At 46.6% G+C, this 21,921-nt stretch overlaps 1 protein-coding gene across 5 annotated transcripts in view; it reads left to right on the forward strand.

Moving 5' to 3' along the window:
- MYLK3 (myosin light chain kinase 3) overlaps positions 1-21,921 on the forward strand; it is a 49,442-nt gene that overhangs the window by 14,849 nt on the left and 12,672 nt on the right. For all 5 annotated transcript variants that reach the window (XM_047709818.1, XM_047709816.1, XM_047709820.1 and 2 more), the window contains 8 exons: positions 5,770-5,860; positions 6,701-7,106; positions 12,146-12,597; positions 15,571-15,676; positions 16,169-16,262; positions 16,683-16,792; positions 17,735-17,876; positions 21,111-21,181. In XM_047709818.1, coding sequence (XP_047565774.1) covers positions 5,770-5,860; positions 6,701-7,106; positions 12,146-12,597; positions 15,571-15,676; positions 16,169-16,262; positions 16,683-16,792; positions 17,735-17,876; positions 21,111-21,181 — 1,472 coding nt within the window. The remainder of the gene's footprint in view (positions 1-5,769; positions 5,861-6,700; positions 7,107-12,145; positions 12,598-15,570; positions 15,677-16,168; positions 16,263-16,682; positions 16,793-17,734; positions 17,877-21,110; positions 21,182-21,921) is intronic.

The raw sequence follows: 21,921 nt of genomic DNA on the forward strand, positions 1-21,921 counted from the left end.
AAGAAGCAGTGCCTCAGTGAGGTCTGTGGGGACTTGGGCAGCTTCAGAGCAACTAGAAGTGGGGGTAAATGGGTCATTAGGGAGAGGAGGACAGTTAAGCTTATTGGATGTACTAGTGACTTCTTTTTGCTCCTTTCGGTTTTGTCACACCTAGAGTGAGAAACAGGTGGGAGCCAGTTTGCCCCAACAGAACCCCCCTTTTAGAACCCTCCCCTTCCTGTCCCCAACCTATGCTGGGTCCCAGAGTGGGCAGAGTGTGCAGCTGCTTGTTGGAAGATGAGTGTTGACAGTGACCCCTGGGGGACAAAGGCCATGAAGGAGCCGGAGCCTGGGGGTGGAGTGTGGCATTTCTGGGAGCGGCTGTTCCCTAGGATTGCATAATCAAACCCGCTGGCTAATGGAAGTTTGGCTGGGGTGTGTGTGTGTGTGTGTGTTTATGTGTGTGGTGTATGGAGGCAATACTGTTTGGGAGGGAAGAGCTAAGAGTCAGCCACTTAGCAACCCTCAAACGGCCTGGAGCCACCATTTCAGATCACTGTAGTTATCCACCAACCGCTGGAAAGAGAGAAGATGGGGTCTATAGGAGGCTGTGCTTGACTCTGTGTCAGTTCCGAGGCTTTCACAGGAGCAAGGCTTCAGGAGTGTGTCTTCTTTCCTCATCCCCAGCCAGGCCAGAGCTCACCCTGCTGACCCCTTCCCCCACCCCTGCCCTACAGCCTTGGCCAAGGTATGCCCCTCCCCCATCCAGCTCCCCACTTTCTGCACCTCTCCTACAAGTCTTGCCTGCAGGGGAGATGTGACCTTCTGCTTTTTCACTGATAAGCAACCTGGACTTTATATTTATTTATTTTTTTTTTTTTAAAGGGGGAGAAGGTGATGTGGGGGCGGGGCAGAGGGAGAGAGAGAATTTTTCTTTTTTAAAGATTGTATTTATTTATTTGACAGACAGAGATCATAATTAGGCAGAGAGGCAGGCAGAGAGGAGGAAGCAGGCTACCTGCCAAGCAGAGAGCCCGATGCGGGGCTCCATCCCAGGACCCTGGGACCACGACCCAAGCCGAAGGCAGAGGCTTTAACCCACTGAGCCACCCAGGCACCCTGAGAATTTTTTTTTTAAGATTTTATTGATTTATTTGACACACAGAGAGAGGTCACAAGTAGGCAGAGAGGCAAGCTGAGAGAGAGGAGAAAGTGGGCTCCCTGCTGAGCAGAGAGCCAGCCGGATGCAGGGGCTTGATTTCAGGACCCTGAGATCATGACCTGGGCCGAAGGCAGAGGCTTAACCCAATGAGCCCCCGAGAGAGAGAGAGAGAGAGAGAGAGAGAGAGAGAGAATTTTAAGCAGGCTTCAAACCCAGCTTGAACTCATAACCCTGAAATCATGACCTGGGCCAAAATCAAGAGTCAGACGCTTAACTGACTGAACCACCCAGGTTTCCCATCAACCTCAGCTTTAAAGAAAATCACTGTAATATGATTTATGCATGTGGTAAAAGACATTCATGGGGGGCACCTGGGAGGCTCAAATGGCTAAGCAGTTAAGCGCCTGCCTCATGTAGTATAAAGAGCATGTGTTCCTCCTACTCCAGCCCTCAGGCCCAAGGACCACCCTCCTCCCCCATGCAGTTATAGGTGCCTGTTTCCCGCAGAACCTCCCAGACAGAGTCTGTTTATCTGTAAGCACCACCTCTTGACTTTAACTCAAATATTAATCACCTTATTCTGGCCTTGATTTTTTTTTAACTTAATGTATTTTGGGCACTATTTCATATGTACACATAGAAAGCTTCCTCGTTCTTAAAGTTGTAGTGTGCCCTAGTTGGGGGATGTGTCTTTATTTGTTAACCAGCCCCACATCATTGTTTGCTTATATTATTTGTCATTTTTAGCTAATATAAATAATGGTGCAGTGAATATCCACAGAAGTGTGAGCTTATCTCTACCATACACTCCTAGAAGTGGCAGGGTGAAGTCAAAGGGTAAAGTTGTGTACATAGAGCCAAACTGACCTTCAAAGGAGTTTTTTCAGTTTAGTCTCCTGTCGGTAGCATATGGGAGTGCTTGTTGCCGCCCATTTTGCTAACAAAACATATTATCCAACTTTTTAATTCTTTGCCTCTGTGGTGATTGAGAACTGAGATCTTACTGAGCGTGTGTTTTTTTTTTTAACAGTTTGAAAATTTTTGCAAAATACGAATTTTTTTATATGAAAAATTTCAAACATTTATAAAAATAGAGATTAGTATCATGAACCCTATAAACCCGTAACAGGAGGCCAATGTTATTGCATCTCTTCCCCACTGACTTCCGTCTCTCTAGACTATTTTGAAGCCAATCTGAGACATTGGATCATTCCCTCCACAAACATTAGCATTTATATCTAGAAGATAAGGCATCTTTTACAAAATGTAATTACAATACCATTATCATGACTAAAAAGTAAACAGTAATTTAATGTTACCAAAGTCAGTGTTCGAATTTCCTAATTGTCTTATGCTTTATTTTCCTTGTAGTTTGTTTATTTGAATCAAGATTCAAATAAGACAACTGATTAGCTGCCTTCTAGTGCTAATTCTTTTTCTTTAATTCATAAAAAATTTAAAACTCTTCATTATGGAAAATATCAAACATAACAAGAAATAGAATGATATACCTTGTAGTTTTTTAAAAAAGATTTTATTTATTTATTTGACAGACAGAGATCACAAGTAGGCAGAGAGGCAGGCAGAGACAGAGAGAGGGGGAAGCATGCTCCCTGCTGAGCAGAAAGCCCAATGTGGGGCTCGATCCCAGAACCCTGGGATCATGACCTGAGCCGAAGGCAGAGGCTTTAATCCACTGAGCCACCCAGGCACCCCTACCTCATTATAGTTTTAATTTGTATTTCTTTTATTAGAAGTTTCAGCATCTTTTTTTAAAAATGTTTTGACTTTTTTTTAATGTATCTTTTTTAAAAATTTATTTTTAAATTTCTTTTCAGTGTTCCAGAATTCATTGTTTATGGAATTTTCAGCATCTTTCACAGATTTAAAACCTTTTGTATTTTTCTGTGGCACCGGGTGATGTGTGGAAGTGTTGAATCACTATATTGTTTTGTTTTGCTTTTTTATTTTTATTTTTTTAAAGATTTTATTTATTTTTTTGAGAGAGACACAGAGAGAGGGAGCATGAGTGGAGGAGAGGGGCAGAGGGAGAGGGAGAAACAGACTCCCCACTGAGCAGGGAACCCCGATGTGGGGCTGTGTCCCAGGACCCTGGGATCATGACCTATAAGACAGACGCTTAACCAACTGAGCCACCCAGGCACCCCTTGAATCATTATATTGTACACCTGAAACTAACATAACACTATATATATATTTTTAAGATTTTATTTATTTATTTGACAGAGAGAGAGATCACAAGTAGGCAGAGAGGCAGGCAGTGAGAGGAAGGGAAGCAGGCTCCCCATTGAGCGGAGAGCCCGATGTGGGGCTCGATCCCAGGACCCTGAGATCATGGCCTGGGCCGAAGGCAGAAGCTTAACCCACTGAGCCACCCAGGTGTCCCATAACACTGTATAATAACTCTACTGGAATTAAAAAATTTTTAAGAAGTCAAAAAAAAAAAAAAAAAAGAAAATGATGTCAGGAGTTTGTGAAGGTCCTCCTTGGGTTTTCTGAAGTGCCCAGTGGGATGTCATTTTGGTTGTAACAATGAATTAGATTATTACTAAAAGCTAGTTGCTCTCTCCTCCTGAAGGACAGGGTCAGGCTCAGCCAGGCCTGGGCCCAAATCATAAGCAAGCTGTTCAGAAGACACCAGTCCTCTAGAATGGTGTCGAGGGTCTCTTCTCCTTCCTCTGAATGAGCCCTGAAGACATGACGCAGCTGTGTGTGTGTGTGTTTGCCTGTGTGTGTGTGTGTGTGTGTGTGTGTGTGTGTGCCCCTACCTACACCAAGAGCAGAGGGAGGGAGAGGACATGCTGAGCCCAACAAGGTCTGCCAAAGGACAGTTTGTTCGAGTCCCTCTCTACCGGGGTGAAACAGGAGGCGTCCCGTGATAATGCTTCCAGCTCCCCCAGCTACGGGGGTGGCAGGACAGAGTCTGCAGAAAGAGGTCCAGGGAGCGGTCTCTGCTGAGTAAGGGGATCCGGGTCACATTGATGGCGCTGTGTTAATCACGATGACAACAGCTGGTGTTTATTTATTAAGTGCCTAGCACATGCCAGGTGCAAAGCTAGGTGTTCCAGTGTGCTGTTACCCTCAAAAGGACAGAACTTGGTGTGCTGGAATCCCAAAGGGATGAGCAGGTAGTAGGATTGGGAGAAGTGGGTATAGCATAGGAAAAACAGTGGGACCAACCCTTCTCAGTGCCGGGGAGGCATTCCAAAGTTGTGAGGACTGGTGCTCCAATTAGCGAGAACTGCTCCAGCTGATTTTTGCCATGAGCTTAACGTTGTCAGATTTTCAGATTTTTTTCAGGAGAATCTTAGAGAACTTAGAATTGTTTCTAATCAGTTTTATTAAGGCATAATTTACATACAATAAATGGCACACACCACACAAAGTACGTGTGAGTACACAGTTCAACAAGTATATACACCACAATGAGCATAGAGAACAATCCTAAGCCCCAAAAGGGAACTTAGAATTTTAATGTAAAAGTCTCCTAGATTTAAAGTGTTGATAACAAATTTAAAAATTGAAAATGCTGTGTGGGCCAAACAAAATGTGTCTCAAGCTCATTTTGGCTCCAGTTGGGGCATCTGTGGGTGAGGCCAGGGAAAGGGCCTTCAGGGGTGAGTGCCTTGACCAGACCTGCTGCTGTGATAAGGATCAGGAGGAGTCTTAGAGGCTGTACCCAAGTCTTAAAACCTTTAGAAGCACCAGAGGGACCCAGCAAGGAGTCAGGTCCTATAGAAATAATTATACTTAGAAATACTGAATGTTCCTACCATTTCAGGAGTAAGAGCACTGGCCTGGTACAGAGCACTCAGTGTTAAAGGAAGAGCTGCTGAGAGCTTCTCTGGGCCTTACACATTTGATCTGTCCCTCAATCAGTTCGCTCCTTGAACACAGAGCGCTCCCTGTCTCAGGCAGGAGAAAATCCCTAGAGCTACCAAGCACTTACCAGGTGCTGGGCACATTTGTCAGGACATGCCACAGATCAACTCCCCCAAACCTCTTACTAACTCTACGAAGCAGATAGTATTATTCTCCCCATTTACAGATGAGGAAAGGGAGGCTGAGGGGTGAAGATGGGGTTTAAACCCAGCAGGGTCTGGCTCTAGAGTCAAGAGAAGCTGTGCTTCCGGCCACGCTGCTGTGTAGTAAAGGGGTGACGGTAGGAGGCACCCAGCTCCCTGGCAGGCATTATTAATTGATGGGGGCACTCTTCCAACCCTCCTCCTTGCCCCTAGCACCCTAATCAGGCATGGGTCAATCTGACTTTAGAATCCAAGCCAAGCCAGCACTGTAATAGCCATGACTGAATGATCTGAATTGACACTTTAAATTGATCTTCCATCCCTGGTCTAAGTATTTTGACGTCCAATCCAATTAAGAAGCCATGTCAGGTCTTTCCCTTACTGGCAATGTAAGGACACATTAGAAAGAATTTGTGACTTTGTGTCTTTATCTCTAGAATGGCAGTAGCAATATCTATCCTCTAGTATTACCGTGAGACCAGGTGAAGTAATCTAAACACTTCTACCTTAAGCACATGGTAGGTGTTCAGCCAATGTCTGTGGCCTGAACAATGGTGTTGATGATGATGATTGTTCTTTCAGAACAAAGATCGAGTGGAAGAGAAAGGAGCAAAGCCAAAGCGTGCGCTGAGCACCAGAGCTGTGCAAGCTGAGATCAGAGGGCCTTGGGAAGGTGAGTGGGGCCCTGTTTGCTGTGTTCCATGTTGCACACATAATGGTTTCAGAATAAAAATATATTTTTTATTTTTTCCTTTTAAAATTTATTTAATTAATTTTTAAATTTCCTTTATTTATTTTTCCTTTTTTTCATTTTTCTTTTATCCTATATATATATTCCACTATATATTGCTGTTTTAAGTCACTTGGACTAGCTCTTTTCTGCATAAGCTATTCCACCAACTTGAATCTCAGGTCTATTTCACTTTGCTTTACATCTTTGTGGATTGCTTTTATTCAAGTTTCATTTTCTTTTACAATTTTGGGTAATATTGACATGGTTCTGAAGTCAAATTGACAAAACAAGGGGTATTAAGAGAAGTCTGGCTTTTCTATCTTTTTTCCTCCCTTGCATATGGAACCATTCACAAAATTTTTTGTCTTTCTTTGTGTGTCCTTAGGCCATGTTATCAGTGGTTATACACATGCACCTGCATATGTGCGTTCACGCGCACACGCGCGTGTGCACACACACACACAAACACACATGCATCCTCCCTTCCTAGAGAAACAGAAGCACCCCAGAAGCACCCCGCCTGGCTCTTTTCCACTTACAGTATATCTTGAGATCAGTCCATGGCCACATCTGGAGATACTCGTGTGTATGGCTGTGCAGTGTCTGGGTGTTGGGCCGTGGTTTAGTCAACCAACCTCCTGCTCTTGGTCACTTGGGTTGTTTCCATTCTGCCTATTATAAACATGTTTCCCTGCATGGCCTTTGCATATCCTTTGCAGTACCTTTAGGCTGGACTCATCCATATAGAAATGCATTTTTATGCTGCTGATTTTCCTGTAGAGAGCCAGAAGACAAACCTGCCAGAGGGGACAGAGGAGAGGCTGACCCCCGTCAATGCTTCCGAGATAGGATCTGACCTCCTGACCCAAGCAGAGGCCCAACCAGAGCAGGAAGGAATTGTTCCTGGCCCAGCCCAAGTGCCCCCTGGCCTCCTGCCGCTGCACACAGAGGCGGAAGCCAAAGCTCCTGGAGCATTCGCTGAGAACCCTGGGACTGGCCTGGAATTGTCTGCAGCATCCAACAGGGTCCGTGAGGCCCCCACCAGCCAGGAAGCTTTGCCCAGTACAGACCAAGGATCATCATTCAGCAGGCCTGACCCGCAGCCCTCAGAGCCAGGCATGAGGCTCACTCCAGGGCTGCCAGCCCAAGCCAAGGCAGCTCAAGGTGGTGGAGAAACACCTGCCAGGTAAGGGGATGCTCCTCCGAGCTGGGCAGGGACGGAGTTAATGGCAGCCCTTCGGCGGGAGCACGACCAAGGGGCTAGCTGCTGGGATAGATCTAGTTCCACTGTCTGCCGCGCCGGCTAGCTTCTTGAGGGCAAGACAGGAGAAGGTGTAGGCACTGCTTTGGGGAATTTAGAGCACTCTTTCTCACCTGGTGCCCATTCAAATTGCCTGAAAGCAATTTTTAAAATACCAATGCCCAGAGAGTCTGATTTATTCAGTCTGGAGTGCAGCTCACCTACCCTTCCTTCCTTCCTTCTTCCTTCTCTCCCTTCCTCCCTCTCTCTTTCTCTCTGTCTTTTTTTCTACAGGCTCCTTGGGTGATTCCTATATAGAGCAGGGCTGAGAACCACCAGCTCTCAGAGCAGTTATAATAGCTACAAGCTGGGGCTCACGGCACAATCCTAGGAGCTGGCATTGGCCACATGTTTCACAGACATCATCTTGCTGTATTCTCACAACATCCCAGGAGGAAAGTGTGGAAATGAGGAAATGGGCTGAGAGCACCCAGGGCCATACAGCTAGGGATTCACAAAGTTGAAATCTGAATCCAGGTTTCTGGACTCCAGAATCTGCTCCCAACCACTGTACCACCCTGCCTCTTCAGGTCAGCATATAATTAGGTCCCAAATACTAAGTTGGGGAGAGAAGGATGGGGATTCATAGGGAGACTGGTATAGGCTGAGTCCATCCAGTAGGGCTTTCAAGACGATTATACCTGGGGTCATGAAGGTGGGATTGTGCCCTCGGAACACAGCCTCTGGACCAGCGCTCGGCCCTCAGCAGACACAGGGCAGGATAATAAAGAGCCAGAGGCTACTGTCTGCCAAGCTCTCTCTAGTCCTATGTTCCCCAGCCCTGTGGAACAGTGCATTGGGCCCCCAGGGCAGTCCACGGAAGCCCATGTGCTTCCCTGTCTTAAGAGGGTCTGGTGCCCTCCTGCACCTGCCCCGGGTTGTCCTTATCTGTAACACAGCCCCATCCCTGCTCTAGGCCTGCTGCAGGGAGGGGAGCTGATGTCTGTGTGCTAGGGCGACTGGCAGAAAAGCCCCGATCATTTGTCTGCCTTTGTTCTGGAAGGAAATGAGAGCCTCTGGGAGAGCTTAACCAACTAAAAGGAGGGATTCCTGGTAGGCTTCCCTGGATCCTGGTCAGGGCTGTAAACATGGAATCTAGGGATAGGGGTGGACTTTCCATGAACTTGTTAGGGACTCCCAAAAGATTCTGCACGAGGGGAAAGTTCTCTATGTTAGTTTTTAGCCGTTCTCTGAATTTCAGGAACACTAGACCTGCCACCGGGCTCAGGAAGTGGAGAGATCACTACCTGCCTGTCCTCAGCTAGCACATAAGTATATTTTGAGAAGATGAGTTTAAAGTCAAGCATCCACTCTGATGGGCCATGTCTGCCCGTGTCGAGGCTGCTAAGGCCCTAGCAGCAGGTGGAAGAGCACAGTGCTGGAAGTGGTCAGCAGTGCCTGCCCTGGGTGCACCGTGTAGCAGCAGGACGGAAAGCCTTGGGCGCTCGACGGCTTGGGAATGCATGGCCGTGCGTTGAGGTCATCCCATGCCCTGCTCGGTGTGAAGACCAAGTGGGACAGCAGTGACTCTTGGCTTTATCAGCCGGTCACCTGACCACCTGGATACTCTTCCAGCAACCGGCTTCCTGCAGTTCCCATGGCCCTCAGCAGAGAGGAGGCCCGAGCCAGGCTTGGATGCCACCCTTCGCACCTACCCTGTCATCACCAACCCACACTCACTCCTCCCAAAGGGTGCAGGGCTGCGGGGTGTGTGGCTTCGGCTGCCTCCTGCCCAAGGCTGGCTGTAGACAGGCTTGCACCGAGTCAGGTGCATCCAGAAATAGGTGCTGCTTTCAGAGGACTGGCTGCAGCTCAGGGAGGGGGCCGGGCCTTCAACGGCTGGGGAAAAGCCTCACTTTTTTTTTGGTCATCATGGTGAAAAAACACATAAAGTAACATTTACCAACTGAACTGTTTGCAAGTGTACAGTGAAGGAGGGTTGAATATCTTTCATCTTGCAAATCTGAAACTCTGTAACCATCAAACAACTCCCATCTTGCCCATCCCCCAGATCTGGCCACCACCACTGCACTTTCTGCCTCTGAATTTGACTACTGTAGGTACTGCATATAAGTGGAATTGTACAAATGGACTCAGGATTTTTCTTTCCTTTCTTTTCTTTTTTTCTTTCTTTCTTTCCTTCTTTCTTTTTTTTTCTTTTTTTTTTGTGACTGGTTTATTTCACTTAGCATAATTTCCTTGAGGTTCACCCAGGTGGTAGCATGTAACAGGATTTCCTTCCTCTTTAAGGCTGAATAATGTTTCATTGTATGGATGTTATACATTTTGCTTATCCATTCATCCCTCAATGGACACGTGGGCCGCTTCCACATTTGGTTGTTGTGAACAATGCTGCTATGAACACAGGTGTACAAGTTATCTCTTTGAGACTCTGTTATAAATTCTTCTAGATTTTTTTTTTAAGAAGTGAAATTGCTGGGTCATAAGGTAGTCCTATTTTTAAATTTTTGAGGAACCATCAGCGGGTTTTACATAGCAGCTGCACCGTCTTGAGCCTCATTTTGGGATCCCTGGGGCTTTCCCCACTTCGTGGCCTCTCGGCACTCCTGTAAGGTATCAACGTCTCTGTTTGACAGAAGAAGGAGCTGATGCTGGCCTTGTCCAAGGTTGTCCAGCAACATGGTCCCGAGTTAAGACCAGAGAGGAGGCTGCTGGGCTCCCTTGTGAGACTCAGTCCATGCCAGACACTCACCCCCACCCCAATACACATAGACCCCAGCAGTGGGGTTGTAAAGAGCAGTCACAGCAGGGGCAACTCTGAGAGGGAGTGTTAAACCCTTGGGGGTAATGGTTCCCAGGGTCAGGTCCTTTCCTCTGAACGTCATTAGGACTCAGAAGGCCTTCCTGACCTCTAGCTGGGGTCCCAAACCCAATGTCGCAATGTCTGGGTAATGAAAATGGATGTGAAGTGGGCCCAGTGTCGTTGCCAGGGTACAGCAGGGTCTGTCAGGAAGGGGAGCTGCTTCTTGGCTATGCAGACATGCCCAACACAGCCAGACCTATTTGTTCAAGAGAAACAAGAAGTCTAGTCTCTACGACGAGTTCCTGATTTTTTAAAAAAAGATTTTATTTATTTATTTATCTGGGAGGGGGAGGGGGGGAGGGGCAGAGGAAGAGGCAGAGTGTTTTTTTTTAATTTTTAAATTTTTTTTATTAACATATAATGTATTATTAGTGGGTACAGGTCTGTGAATCACCAGGTTTACACACTTCATAGCACATACCTTCCCCAATGTCCATAACCCTCTCCCTACTGCCCTCCCCCCCAGCAGCCCTCAGTTTGTTTTGTGACATTAAGAGTCTCTTATGGTTTGTCTCCCTCCCGATCCCATCTTGTTTCATTTATTCTTTTCCTACCCCCCCAAACCTCCCACGTTGCCTCTCAACTTCCTCATATCAGGGAGATCATATGATAATTGTCTTTCTCTGATTGACTTATTTCGCTAAGCATAATATCCTCTAGTTCCATCCATGTTGTCACAAATGGCAAGATTTCATTTCTTTTGATGGCTGCATAGTATTCCATTGTGTATATATACCACCTCTTCTTTTTCCATCATCTGTTGATGGACATCTAGGTTCTTTCCATAGTTTGGCTATTGTGGACATTGCTGCTATAAACATTCGGGCGCACGTGCCCCTTCGGATCACTTCATTTGTATCTTTAGGGTAAAGACCTAGTAGTACAATTGCTGGGTCATAGGGTAGCTCTATTTTCAATTTTTTGAGGCACCTCCATGCTGTTTTCCAGAGTGGTTACACCAGCTTGCATTCCCACCAACAGTGTAGGAGGGTTCCCCTTTCTCCGCATCCTCGCCAGCATCTGTCATGTCCTGACTTGTTAATTTTAGCCATTCTGACTGGTGTGAGGTGGTATCTCATTGTGGTTTTGATTTGTATTTCCCTGATGCCCAGCGATGTGGAGCATTTTTTCATGTGTCTGTTGGCCATCTGAATGTCTTCTTTGCAGAAATGTCTGTTCATGTCCTCTGCCCATTTCTTGATTGGGTTATTTGTTCTTTGGGTGTTGAGTTTGCTAAGTTCTTTATAGATTTTGGATACTAGCCCTTTATCTGATATGTCATTTGCAAATATCTTCTCCCATTCTGTCAGTTGTCTTTTGGTTTTGTTAACTGTTTCCTTTGCCGTGCAAAAGCTTTTGATCTTGATGAAGTCCCAATAGTTCATTTTTGCCCTTGCTTCCCTTGCCTTTGGCAATGTTCCTAGGAAGAAGTTGCTGTGGTTGAGGTTGAAGAGGTGAGGCAGAGTGTTTTAAGCAGACTCCCCACTGACTGGGGAAACCTCACACAGGCCTTGATCCCACAACCCTGAGATAATGTCCTGAGTTAAAATCAAGTGTTGGATGTTTAACAACTGAGCCACCCGGGGCCCCCACTCTTGCCTGATTTTAATAAAATATGTCTGACCTGGGGTTTCCCGTGGGATAGTTGGCTTGGTTCACCCTTTCTTCACTTAACTGAAAGGGAGATTGAGGCCTAGAGAGGGGAGCCCAGGTATCCTGCCTCCAGGCCACAGTCCTCCTGGGGCCAAAGCAGGTTTCTAAGGCCTTCATAGACATCTGGTGCCCACCAGCGTCCATCACAGGTTACTTCAGCCTTCCTTGGCCGCTTATCCCCTGGAATCCTGAGAGCAGAGAGTACCATCTCACTGAATCCAGCCTCTCCCTGGTGTCCTGTCCGGGCAGAGGTAGTCAGGTATTGGGGTCTGCTGGTTCTAAACACAACCTACCTTACTATTATAATTAATGCAAGGACCCTTTTTCCGGATGAGAAACTGAGACCAATAAGTCATGATCATTGAGTGGCAACAGCAGGCATCTGAACCCAAGTCAGGGGTGACTCGAAAGTCCTTGCTTTTAAGGCCGTGTTTTTTCTCTGCCCCAGGATCTCCATCCATGTACAGGAGACAGATAACCCTGGGGAGATGCTTGTGACACGAGGGGACAGCCTCAGACCCATGCCCCCTGTGGAGGCTCCCACAGCTGCCCATCCAGGTGAGCAGGACCCATCTGGGCCCACGCCCCAGACCCCTGCAACCAAGTCAGAAGAACAGATCTCAAAAGGAGCCAGCAAGATTTCCCCACTGCGGAAACGGAGCAGCCATGAGGGAGTAAAGCCAGAGGAGAAGCAGGGGCCTGGGGCTGAGTCCACCACGGGACCAAGCGGGGCCATGAGGGACAAAGGAAGTGATGCTGGAGCCACAGGCTGGCAGCAGGACAAAGGCATGGGAGCAGGAAATCCTGAGCCTGGGAAGGACTGCACAGCCGGGGGTGCAGGCAGAGCTGAAGCAGGAAGGAGCACGCCCCTTGGAGCTGAAGCTGGGAGTGTGGTTCTGGGTAAGTGAACCCATTGCTGGGTGCCTCGAGGTGAGTGAGTTTGGGCGCCTACTCCTAGGGTGCCTTCCTGCAGCTTCCAGGGAGGTCTGGGAGAGTCCAAGACTTGGAACAGCCTACCAGTACCTGCTGGGGCTGGAGAATAAGGCCTGGAGAGGCAGTGGGCTGAGTTTGGGGTGACTATAACAGTAGGGGAGGAAGGAACCCATGTGGATTTCTCAAAGCCACCAGCCTGACTGAACTCTCCACCATGGGTGGCATTCTGGATTGAGCCAGAGAAGGTTCCTGCTAAAAAAAAAAAAAAAAACATCTATTAACTGATGTCAATATTTGCCACCAACTCCCAGTGAGTGAGTTCTCGTCCTGGGGTACAGAAGGGTGTGCAGGGGCTGCTGACCTGCTTTCTGTCCCAGTGGTGGTGGGAGGGATCCTTGTGCTCTTGTGACCCAAGTGTCCTCAACTCCTCCAGCCCTTAGGGCCACACTCTCCTTGGTCAGAACCCTCATCCCATGTGGTGGCCGGAAGGCTGATTTCCTGCCCTAGGATTTCAGGAAGTCCCCAAGGAAGGGCTGTGTGTTCTGCAGGTCATCCTGGGGCCCCTTGCCACTTCTGGGGTCTGCAGTTGCCCTGTCATAGTGACATCTCCAGCTCCTTCCTCTCCACCTGTATGACTCGGTCCAAGTGTGGACAAAGGCCTCCTTTCATTCCTAAAACACCACTGAAACCAGATGGAGACCTCAGAGTCCTTTCTGGGGCTTGGGGTGGTAATAAAGCCAACGTGAACTTGGGTTCTCTGTGTACCAAGCCACGTGCCTTTGTGCCGGTGTTTCCCCTCATGGGCTGGTGGAGGGGGGATAAATGGAAACACAGGGGAGGTCAAGGAACATGCTCAGGGCCACGGAGACAGTGCTGCCCTGTCTGGCTCCAGAACCTGTGTGCAAACCTTGTGGCTCTACAGCCCCTCAGAACAGAAGGCCCGTAGTGCACAGCAAAGAAAACTTCAAGGCAAATTCTAGATTTGGGATCTCTGTGGCACACACTCAGCATCCAGGCTCTCTCAGCCTTTCTAGGTCCCAGGAAAACAGCAGCAGCAGGAACAACAGCCCATACTTGTTACCTTTGTGATCTGGGGCTCAGGGCTTGCTTTTGCAGATACAAAAAGGAAGGAGCAATATTCTCTCGAGGCAAATTCAAGCTTCTACTTTGGGGAGCAAAAACTGCTCTTATTAAGATGAACTAAGAGCAAATAGCCATGTTTTCATGGCAGGGGGTATATGGTTTCAGAGGCAGGAGAGTTGTAGGTGGAACACTCTGAGTGAACCATAACAAGCCCAGAGAAACCCAATGCAAGCTGCTGACTGCCCGCCATGGAGTCGCCCAATCCTTAATATGCAAACCCACTCAAGTCATTGTGTTTGGTGTTCTGTTTTAGTCCTTTACTCTATTTCAGGCAACATTCCTAGGTTCATACTACCTCTGAAGTGCAAGATTTTTCCCAAAAACTTAGACTATTTTTATTTTTCCAAATGCTGGTGTCCTCGGTTTCCCCTCCAGGCCCACTGTCCACTTCCAGCCTGTTGGGTCCATGGTCAAAGGAACGAGACTGATACAAAGCGAAGGTCAAGCAAAGCTTTATTTCGTGCCAAGCATCGAGAATCAAACCGACTGGTCAGGGCCGTCTCTTACAAAGAGGCGACCCTTCTCCACCTCACAGACTAGCTTTTATAGAGCAAAGGCCATGTGGTTGAGCCTGGCTACACACAGGTGACCAATGAGATTACAATTTACCCTAGCCTATCACCTTGGTCAGAATTAGTGCCCAAAAGGCAGGGCCCACTCTCCCTGGTAGCTAGGGACAGTATGCGCGCTCCACTGATTGGATGTTTCCACCTGGCCTGACCTGCCCTTGTATCTGGGCTTTGCAAGTAAGTTCCTCTGGGAGAGGCAGGGTCAATCTAATTTTACTGCATAAACAACAAAACGGCTCCCTCAGGCTAAGTAGGCTCTTACATTCACCCCTTTTCTTTGGAGATTAGTCAAGTCTTTGACTTTTCAGCCAGTTCTATGTTCTGTTGTAAGGGGTTATATTGAGCATGTAAGACTAACCATTTACAAATGACATTAGGGCGTTTATAATGCAGGGGCCAAAAAGTAATGTTAGGGTTACATTAGGTTAAAGCACGGTCGGGTGATGAGTTAGCCATTCACTGCTTTATATAACCTTTTCCATTTTTCCTAATTCCGTTAATCTAATTTCCCACCTATACTTTACAAAAACAGGTAACATTGGAGCAACAATACACAAACAGGTAACAATAGGAGCAACAATAAACTCATAGTCTTTTGAGTCTTAGCTTTAGTCCACGGTCAGCGGGGTCCATCGTCTGCGGCTTCCATCTCTGGGGGGCGTCCTCATCCTCGGCTCTTTTGACTTACACAGCCACCTCCCCCGAAGCTGACCTGCTGTGGGCTACCTCGTGGGCTGTTCGCCCTGTGAGGAGATCAGAGGGCTCCGGGGGAGGGAGGGAGGGAGGGAGTGTTTGTTTCTCCAGCTGCCTCCCTGTCACACCACCCTGGCGGGGGTCTGCAGACTGTGCCTTCAAATACAGTTCCATCATTAAATTCTGCTTGATCACCCTGTTCAAGGGTGCCTTCCGTTTCCTGCTGGCTGCACCCATCCACCCTGGATCCCCTCTCAACATCAGTGAACAGACTGGGTAGAACTTCTCCACCTTGCAAAGAGCACCACTGTAGGTGATGGGAGATTTGGGTTTGACTCCCATCTGTCACTGACTCACTGTATGCCATGGGGCCAGTCACCTCACCTCTCTGAAATTCAGCTAGCTCCTCTGCCATATGGGTGACTCCAATGAGGTGATCCTTGAGAAGGGCGAGGGGCTTGTCACTTGACCCAAGCGGGTGGCTGAGTGGGGCAGGCTGCACTTAGAGGCTCACATCCTATTGTCTCCCAAACAGATGACAGCCCAGCCCCACCAGCCCCCTTTGAACACCGGGTGGTGAGTGTCAAGGAGACCTCGACCTCGGCAGGTTACACAGTGTGTCAGCATGATGTCTTGGGAGGGTAGGTGGGCTTCTGCCTTGATGAGGGGCAGGAGCAGGAGGGGTGGGGGCAGAGACACTTGGACACCTGAGCTGGCATGCTGCTGGATGCTTCTCAGGAGGGGGTTGGTCGAGAGCCAAGGCCCGGGGTGGGATAGAGCGCAGAGCATGCTAGTGACTGGCTAGCCTACAGAGAGTAGGTGAGTGCAGGGGAGCCCACATGGTATATGGGCATGGGTGGGAGCCATATGCTGGAGACGGTAGGGCGGTCTGGGTGGGTGTGGAGTGAGGGCAGTTGTTCCCTGGGGTATGTCATAGACCACTTACAATAGGGTGAAGAAGATCTTCTCTAGGTTTGAGGATAACCCATATGATATAGGGGTGATGGTTAAAGTGCCTCCGGGGTACAGGTGATCGCCATGGTGTTTATGAACAAAGGGCAGGACCAGAAAGCCAGGGATACAGGATGGCTCACCTTGGGCTCTCAGCCTGCCTTACCATAATGTCTCTGCAGGGGCCGGTTTGGCCAGGTCCACAGGTGCACAGAGAAGTCCACAGGGCTCTCGCTGGCAGCCAAGATCATCAAAGTGAAGAGTGCCAAGGACCGGGTGAGGCATCTGCCCTGGGCCAGCTAGTACCTTGGGTCACGTTCAGGGCTCCTATACTTCCTTCTTGGCTCCCTGGCCCCATGCTTCCCCAGACCCCTGAATGCTGATCAGGAACCCTGTCAACTTCCCTGTCTCTTTTCCATGATTCCCACACTCTGCTCAGCACATCACCTCATACCCTGGGCAGCAGGGTCCCTCTGGACTTCCAAGCTTCCTTCTTGGGTCTCAGGTTCCTTATCTGTGGAATGGGGGATTGAAGTAAAGTCCCTTCTGTTCTAAGAACTGGTTTGGGTCATGAGTTGGAGACCTGATGTAAGAGCAGAAAAGGAGGAGGTGGGCATGCATGTGTCCTGGGAGGCATAGCTGGCTCATCTTTCTGACCCATTTCTTGGAAACTCCTCTCCTGTCTGACTCTGCAAGGAGGATGTGAAGAATGAGGTCAACATCATGAACCAGCTCAGCCATGTGAACTTGATCCAGCTCTATGATGCCTTTGAGAGCAAGAACAGCTGTACACTTGTCATGGAGTAGTGAGTATCTTGGGAGGTGGAGTAGTGACTTCTCTGTGGGCCAGGACTCAGGACTGGGGCTTGGAGCCATAGTTCTAGGCAAAACTCTCCCTTCCTCTTCCCCTTGCCCTCTCTGGGTTATCTAGGGAATATCATCACCTCCAATATGGAGCATGGAGGACAAAGCCATTTGCTCTAAACCAGCAGTAAACCTGACTCACTCACTCAGATATATGTCAGTTTGGCCTACAGTTTTCAGTAATTTTGATTTAGATGTTAACAATTGGAAATTGGGAAATTTCACATTGAAACACAGATATCTTGTTTTTTCTTAAAAATGTGAAAGATCTAGTAATGCTAGACCTGTGTTTCCAGCTAGAAAGGGTGTGCTAGAACTCCTAATGGCTGACCTTTGTAGACAGGGCAACCAGTGTCTCATTTGCCACAGCTCCCCCCCCATTCCCAACTACCCCTGAAGCTGAGGCCAGGGGCTCAGAGGCCATCTATTTTTGTGCTTGTGTTGCTATTTTCCTTCTGGTAAGGTTTGTCATGTCATGTCTCTACCATGAGTGAAAAAACAAAGATAGACTAAGGGGCTGTATTTTATGAAAACTTTTGACTCAGATCTGGTCTTTTTTGCTCATTTTGGTTTCTTGCCATGTAAGTACTAATTGGCTCCTGTAGGCAAATTAGTTTATTACCTTGACCTAGAGTATCCAGAGTGAGCCTGGATTATCAACACTGAAGACAATTCCCAGTCTTCCTTTCGGCCCATCAATTCCTTTTTACCTCCTGCCCTCTGAGCTGGGAATAGGCCTAGAACAAAGATCTCCAAGAAATCCAAGATGGCAGTGGCCTCAGGCTTATCTGGGTTGGCCTCTTTTGACTCTTGGTGATAAGAGTGGACTAGTCCTCTGAGAGTCTTCCTTAGGCCAGTGCTTGCCTCTCTCTTTGTCCTGGCAGTGTGGATGGGGGTGAACTCTTTGACCGGATCACAGAGGAGAAGTACCAGCTGACCGAACTGGATGTGATCTTGTTCACCAAGCAGATCTGCGAGGGGGTGCATTACCTCCATCAACACTACATCCTGCACCTGGACCTCAAGGTCAGGCTCCACCTGGGCTTGTGGTGGTGGTGCTGGTGGTGGTACAGAGGGGAGACAGGGTTCCTGCTCTTCTGTGGCAGAACAGCAAAAAACAATCTTGAGAAAGAAGAGCAAAGTTGAAGGATGCACATTTCCCAATTTCAAAATTTACAGCTAAGCTACAGCAACAAAAACAATGGGTTATGTGTATGAGGATGAATAGATAGCTCAATTGTATACAACTGAGAGTCCAGAACCAAAACTTTATATTTGTGGCCAATTGATTTTTTGATAACTGTGCCCTGACGATTCAATGAGGAAAGGATAATCTTTTCAATGGACACCATGCTTGTACCCACATGCAAAATAATACACTCAAACTATACACAAAAAAATGGATTGTGACTTAAATGTAAGACCTAAAATTATAAAATCGTTAGAAGAAAACATAGGAGTAAATCGTTGTGACCTTGTATTATTAGGCAGTGATTTCTTAGAAATGACTCAAAAGCAAAAGCTAGAAAAGAAAAATGGATAAATTAGACTTAATCAAAATTAAAAACTTTTTTTAAAATTTTTTTTAAAGATTATTTATTTATTTATTTATTTGACAGAGAGAGATCACAAGCAGGCAGAGAGGCAGGCAGAGAGAGAGGAGGAAGCAGGTTCTTTGCTGAGCAGAGAGCCCGATGCGGGGCTCGATCCCAGGACCCCGAGATCATGACCTGAGCCGAAGGCAGCGGCTTAACCCGCTGAGCCACCCAGGCGCCCCAAAATTAAAAACTTTTGTGCTTCAAGGGATATCATCATGAAAGTTAAATGACAGCCCACAGAATGGGAGAAATATTTCCAAACAATATCTCTGATAAGGGACTTGTATCTATAATATGTAAAGAAATCTTACAACTCAGTAATTGAAAGACAAATTTTAGAATGGGCAAAGGATTTAAATAGATGTTTATCCAATAAAGATATACAAATGGACAATAAGTACATGAAAAAATTCACAACATCATTAGTCATTAGAGAAATACAAATCAAAACTACAGTGACATACTGTTTCACACCCATTAGACTAAGCTAAAATAAAAAATAAAACTGACAGACAATAAGAAGTGTTGGCTATGATGTGGAGAAATTGGAACTCTCATACTTTTTTTTTTTTTTAAAGATTTTATTTACTTATTTGAAAGAAAGAGAGAATGAGAGAGAAAGACCATGAGAGGTGAGAGGTCAGAGGGAGAAGCAGGCTCCCTGGCAAGGAGGGAGCCCAATGTGGGACTTGATCCCCGGACTCCAGGATCATGACCTGAGCCGAAGGCAGTTGCTTAACCAACTGAGCCACTCAGGCGCCCTGGAACTCTCATACATTGTTTATGAGACTGTAAAGTTGTGCATCCACTTTAGAAAACAGTTTGGCAGTTCCTAAAATGTTAAATGTAGAGTTACTACATGACCTGGTAATTTTACCTCCAGGTATGTGCTCAAGAATATCAAAAACATAAGTCAACACCAAAACTTGCACATAAATGTTCTTAGCAGCATTATGCATAATAGCCCCAAAGTGAAAACAACCTGAATATTCTCTAGCAGATGAACAGATAAACAAATATGGTATATCCATACAATGGAATATTATTCAGCTCTGAAAAGGAATAAGGGAGGTACTGATACATACTACAATATGAATGAACTTGAAGGACACTATGCTAAATGAGAGAAGCCAGGTGCAAAAATGTTGGCGTTTGTATGATTCCTTTATATGAAATGTCCAGAACAAAAAATCCAAAGAGACAGAAAATAGGTTAGTAGTTATAAGATTTAGGGGTGGGAGAGAATGGAGAGTGACTGCAGATGGGTATGAGTTGTGTTCTTTTGGAAGAGATAGAAATGTTCTAAAATAAGATAGTGATAATCATTGCATAACTCTCTGACTACATTAAAACCCATAGAATAGCACACTTTAAAATGATGAATTTTATGATATCATCATTATTATTTATATTATTATTTATATTTCAATAATGCTGTTATAAAAATTAAGTTCACTTATTTCTTTTTACCTTTTTATTGTGGTTACTAGAAAATTTTGTAAATTATATATGTAGTTCACACATTATGGTTCTATCAGGCAGTGTTGTTCTAGACTTTAAAAAGAAGACATGGAGACTTTAAATTACCGTTCTCCTGCTCCTATCTGAGAACTTGTATGACTTCATTGTACCATAAATAACAATAAAACCTTCTGTTGGGTGAAATAGTACCTGGCATTTGCTTTGAAAGCCATATGGTGTTTTCATCCATGTTATGTGATTTGATTCTCATACCTTCCCAGGAGGAAGGCAGGAAGTGGTTATCATTCCCATTGTATAGATGGAGACACTGAGGTTTCAGGAATGAGAAGGGACCCACCTAGGGACACAGACCTAGATAATAGACCCTAGACCTCATGTACTAGGCCTTGGGTTTCCAGGGCTGTTCTACCATAAACCCTCCACATGCACCCACCTCCACCTCATCCAAATTTGTTTTGCACAAGCAGCAAGCATCATTCCATGCTCCCTCTGGGCCTCAGAGCTGATCTGAAGAACTTGAGAGGAGAGGCCTGTCAAGACCACCACCTCCATCCCATGGGTCACAGCTATCACCACAAAATGGGAGATTGACGTTGAGCAGCTCTGATTCCCTTGAACAGACTACTGAAGCTTTGGTCCCCATCCCTGAGATTCTGTGATGTAATTAGTCAGGGTTAGAGCCTAGACCGTGGGACTTTTGAGAGTTTGCCTGATCATTCTAATGGGAAGTGGGGGTTTAGAACCATGACCCCAGGCCAGCAGTCTCAAACAAGCAGCCTATGGGTCAAGCCTGCATCACAAAGGTGTTCTACTTAACTCCCGCACATGGACGTATGTTTAAACTTGAGTTGTCAATATTTAAAAGCATGGAATTTTCACATAAAGATATATACTCTGGTTTCTCTTGAGCAACTGGGCCTGCATTCCTGCATGGTGACCAGTGGCTGGAGCTGCTTTACACAGGGCAGAAGTCCCCCAGTTCCCTACAATCCATACCACTCCTTATTGTCTCATGCCAATCCACTTTGTTTTTGTGATCTACATAATTCCTGTAGGAGCACTGTCCTGACCCATTCATTCTCTTTGAAGCTGGGAATCTGAGGCCTGTTGACGTAAGTGTGGGAGTTGCGCACCTTCTTGGCTGCTGATTGAGCTAAGCAGACCTCTCTTTCTTTCCCAGCCGGAGAACATACTGTGTGTCAGTCAGACCGGACATCAAATTAAGATCATTGACTTTGGGCTGGCCAGAAGGTAAGACAGTTATATTTTGGCACTTTGACAAAACTCCTGGGGGACTGCTTGTGGCTCTTTTGGATGTGGTTACCCACAGTTCAGCCTTCTTTTTTTTTTTTTTTTTTTTTTTTTAGTGTGCTAGCATTATTTTTATTTTTTTCATTTTTTAAAATTTTATTTCTTTTCAGTGTTCCAAGATTCGTTGTTTATGCACCACACCCAGTGCTCCATGCAATACATGCCCCCCTTAATACCCACCACTAGCCTCTCCCATCCCCCCACCCCTCTCCCCTCCAAAACCCTCCGTTTGTTTCTCAGAGTCCACAGTCTCTCATGGTTCATCTCCCCCTCTGATTTCCCCCAACTCATTTCTCCTCTCCTTCTCCTCATGTCCTCCGTGTTATTCCTTATACTCCACAAGTAAGTGAAACCATATGATAATTGACTTTCTCTGCTTGACTTATTTCACTCAGCATAATCTCTTCCAGTCCCACCCATGTTGATATAAAAGTTGGGTATTCATCCTCTCTGATTTTTTAGTTTTGGAACTGACACAGAAAGCTCTGTCCCTGACAGGCTGGTAGCCTTTGATTGTGCAGAGATAGGCCTTGTTACTACCCAGGGGAGTGGGGGTGGCTTCATGCTTCAGACTCTGCTTCTCCTTAAAAGGCTGTGGGATTCATTTTATTTCAATCCCCCTGTCTGAGCAGAGAGCGTGTGACAGGTTAAAAGAGGACCACTGCGTGGGTGCAGGGGGG

The sequence above is a fragment of the Lutra lutra genome, chromosome 17, assembly GCF_902655055.1.
Source record: "Lutra lutra chromosome 17, mLutLut1.2, whole genome shotgun sequence".
Taxonomy (NCBI): Eukaryota; Metazoa; Chordata; class Mammalia; order Carnivora; family Mustelidae; genus Lutra; species Lutra lutra.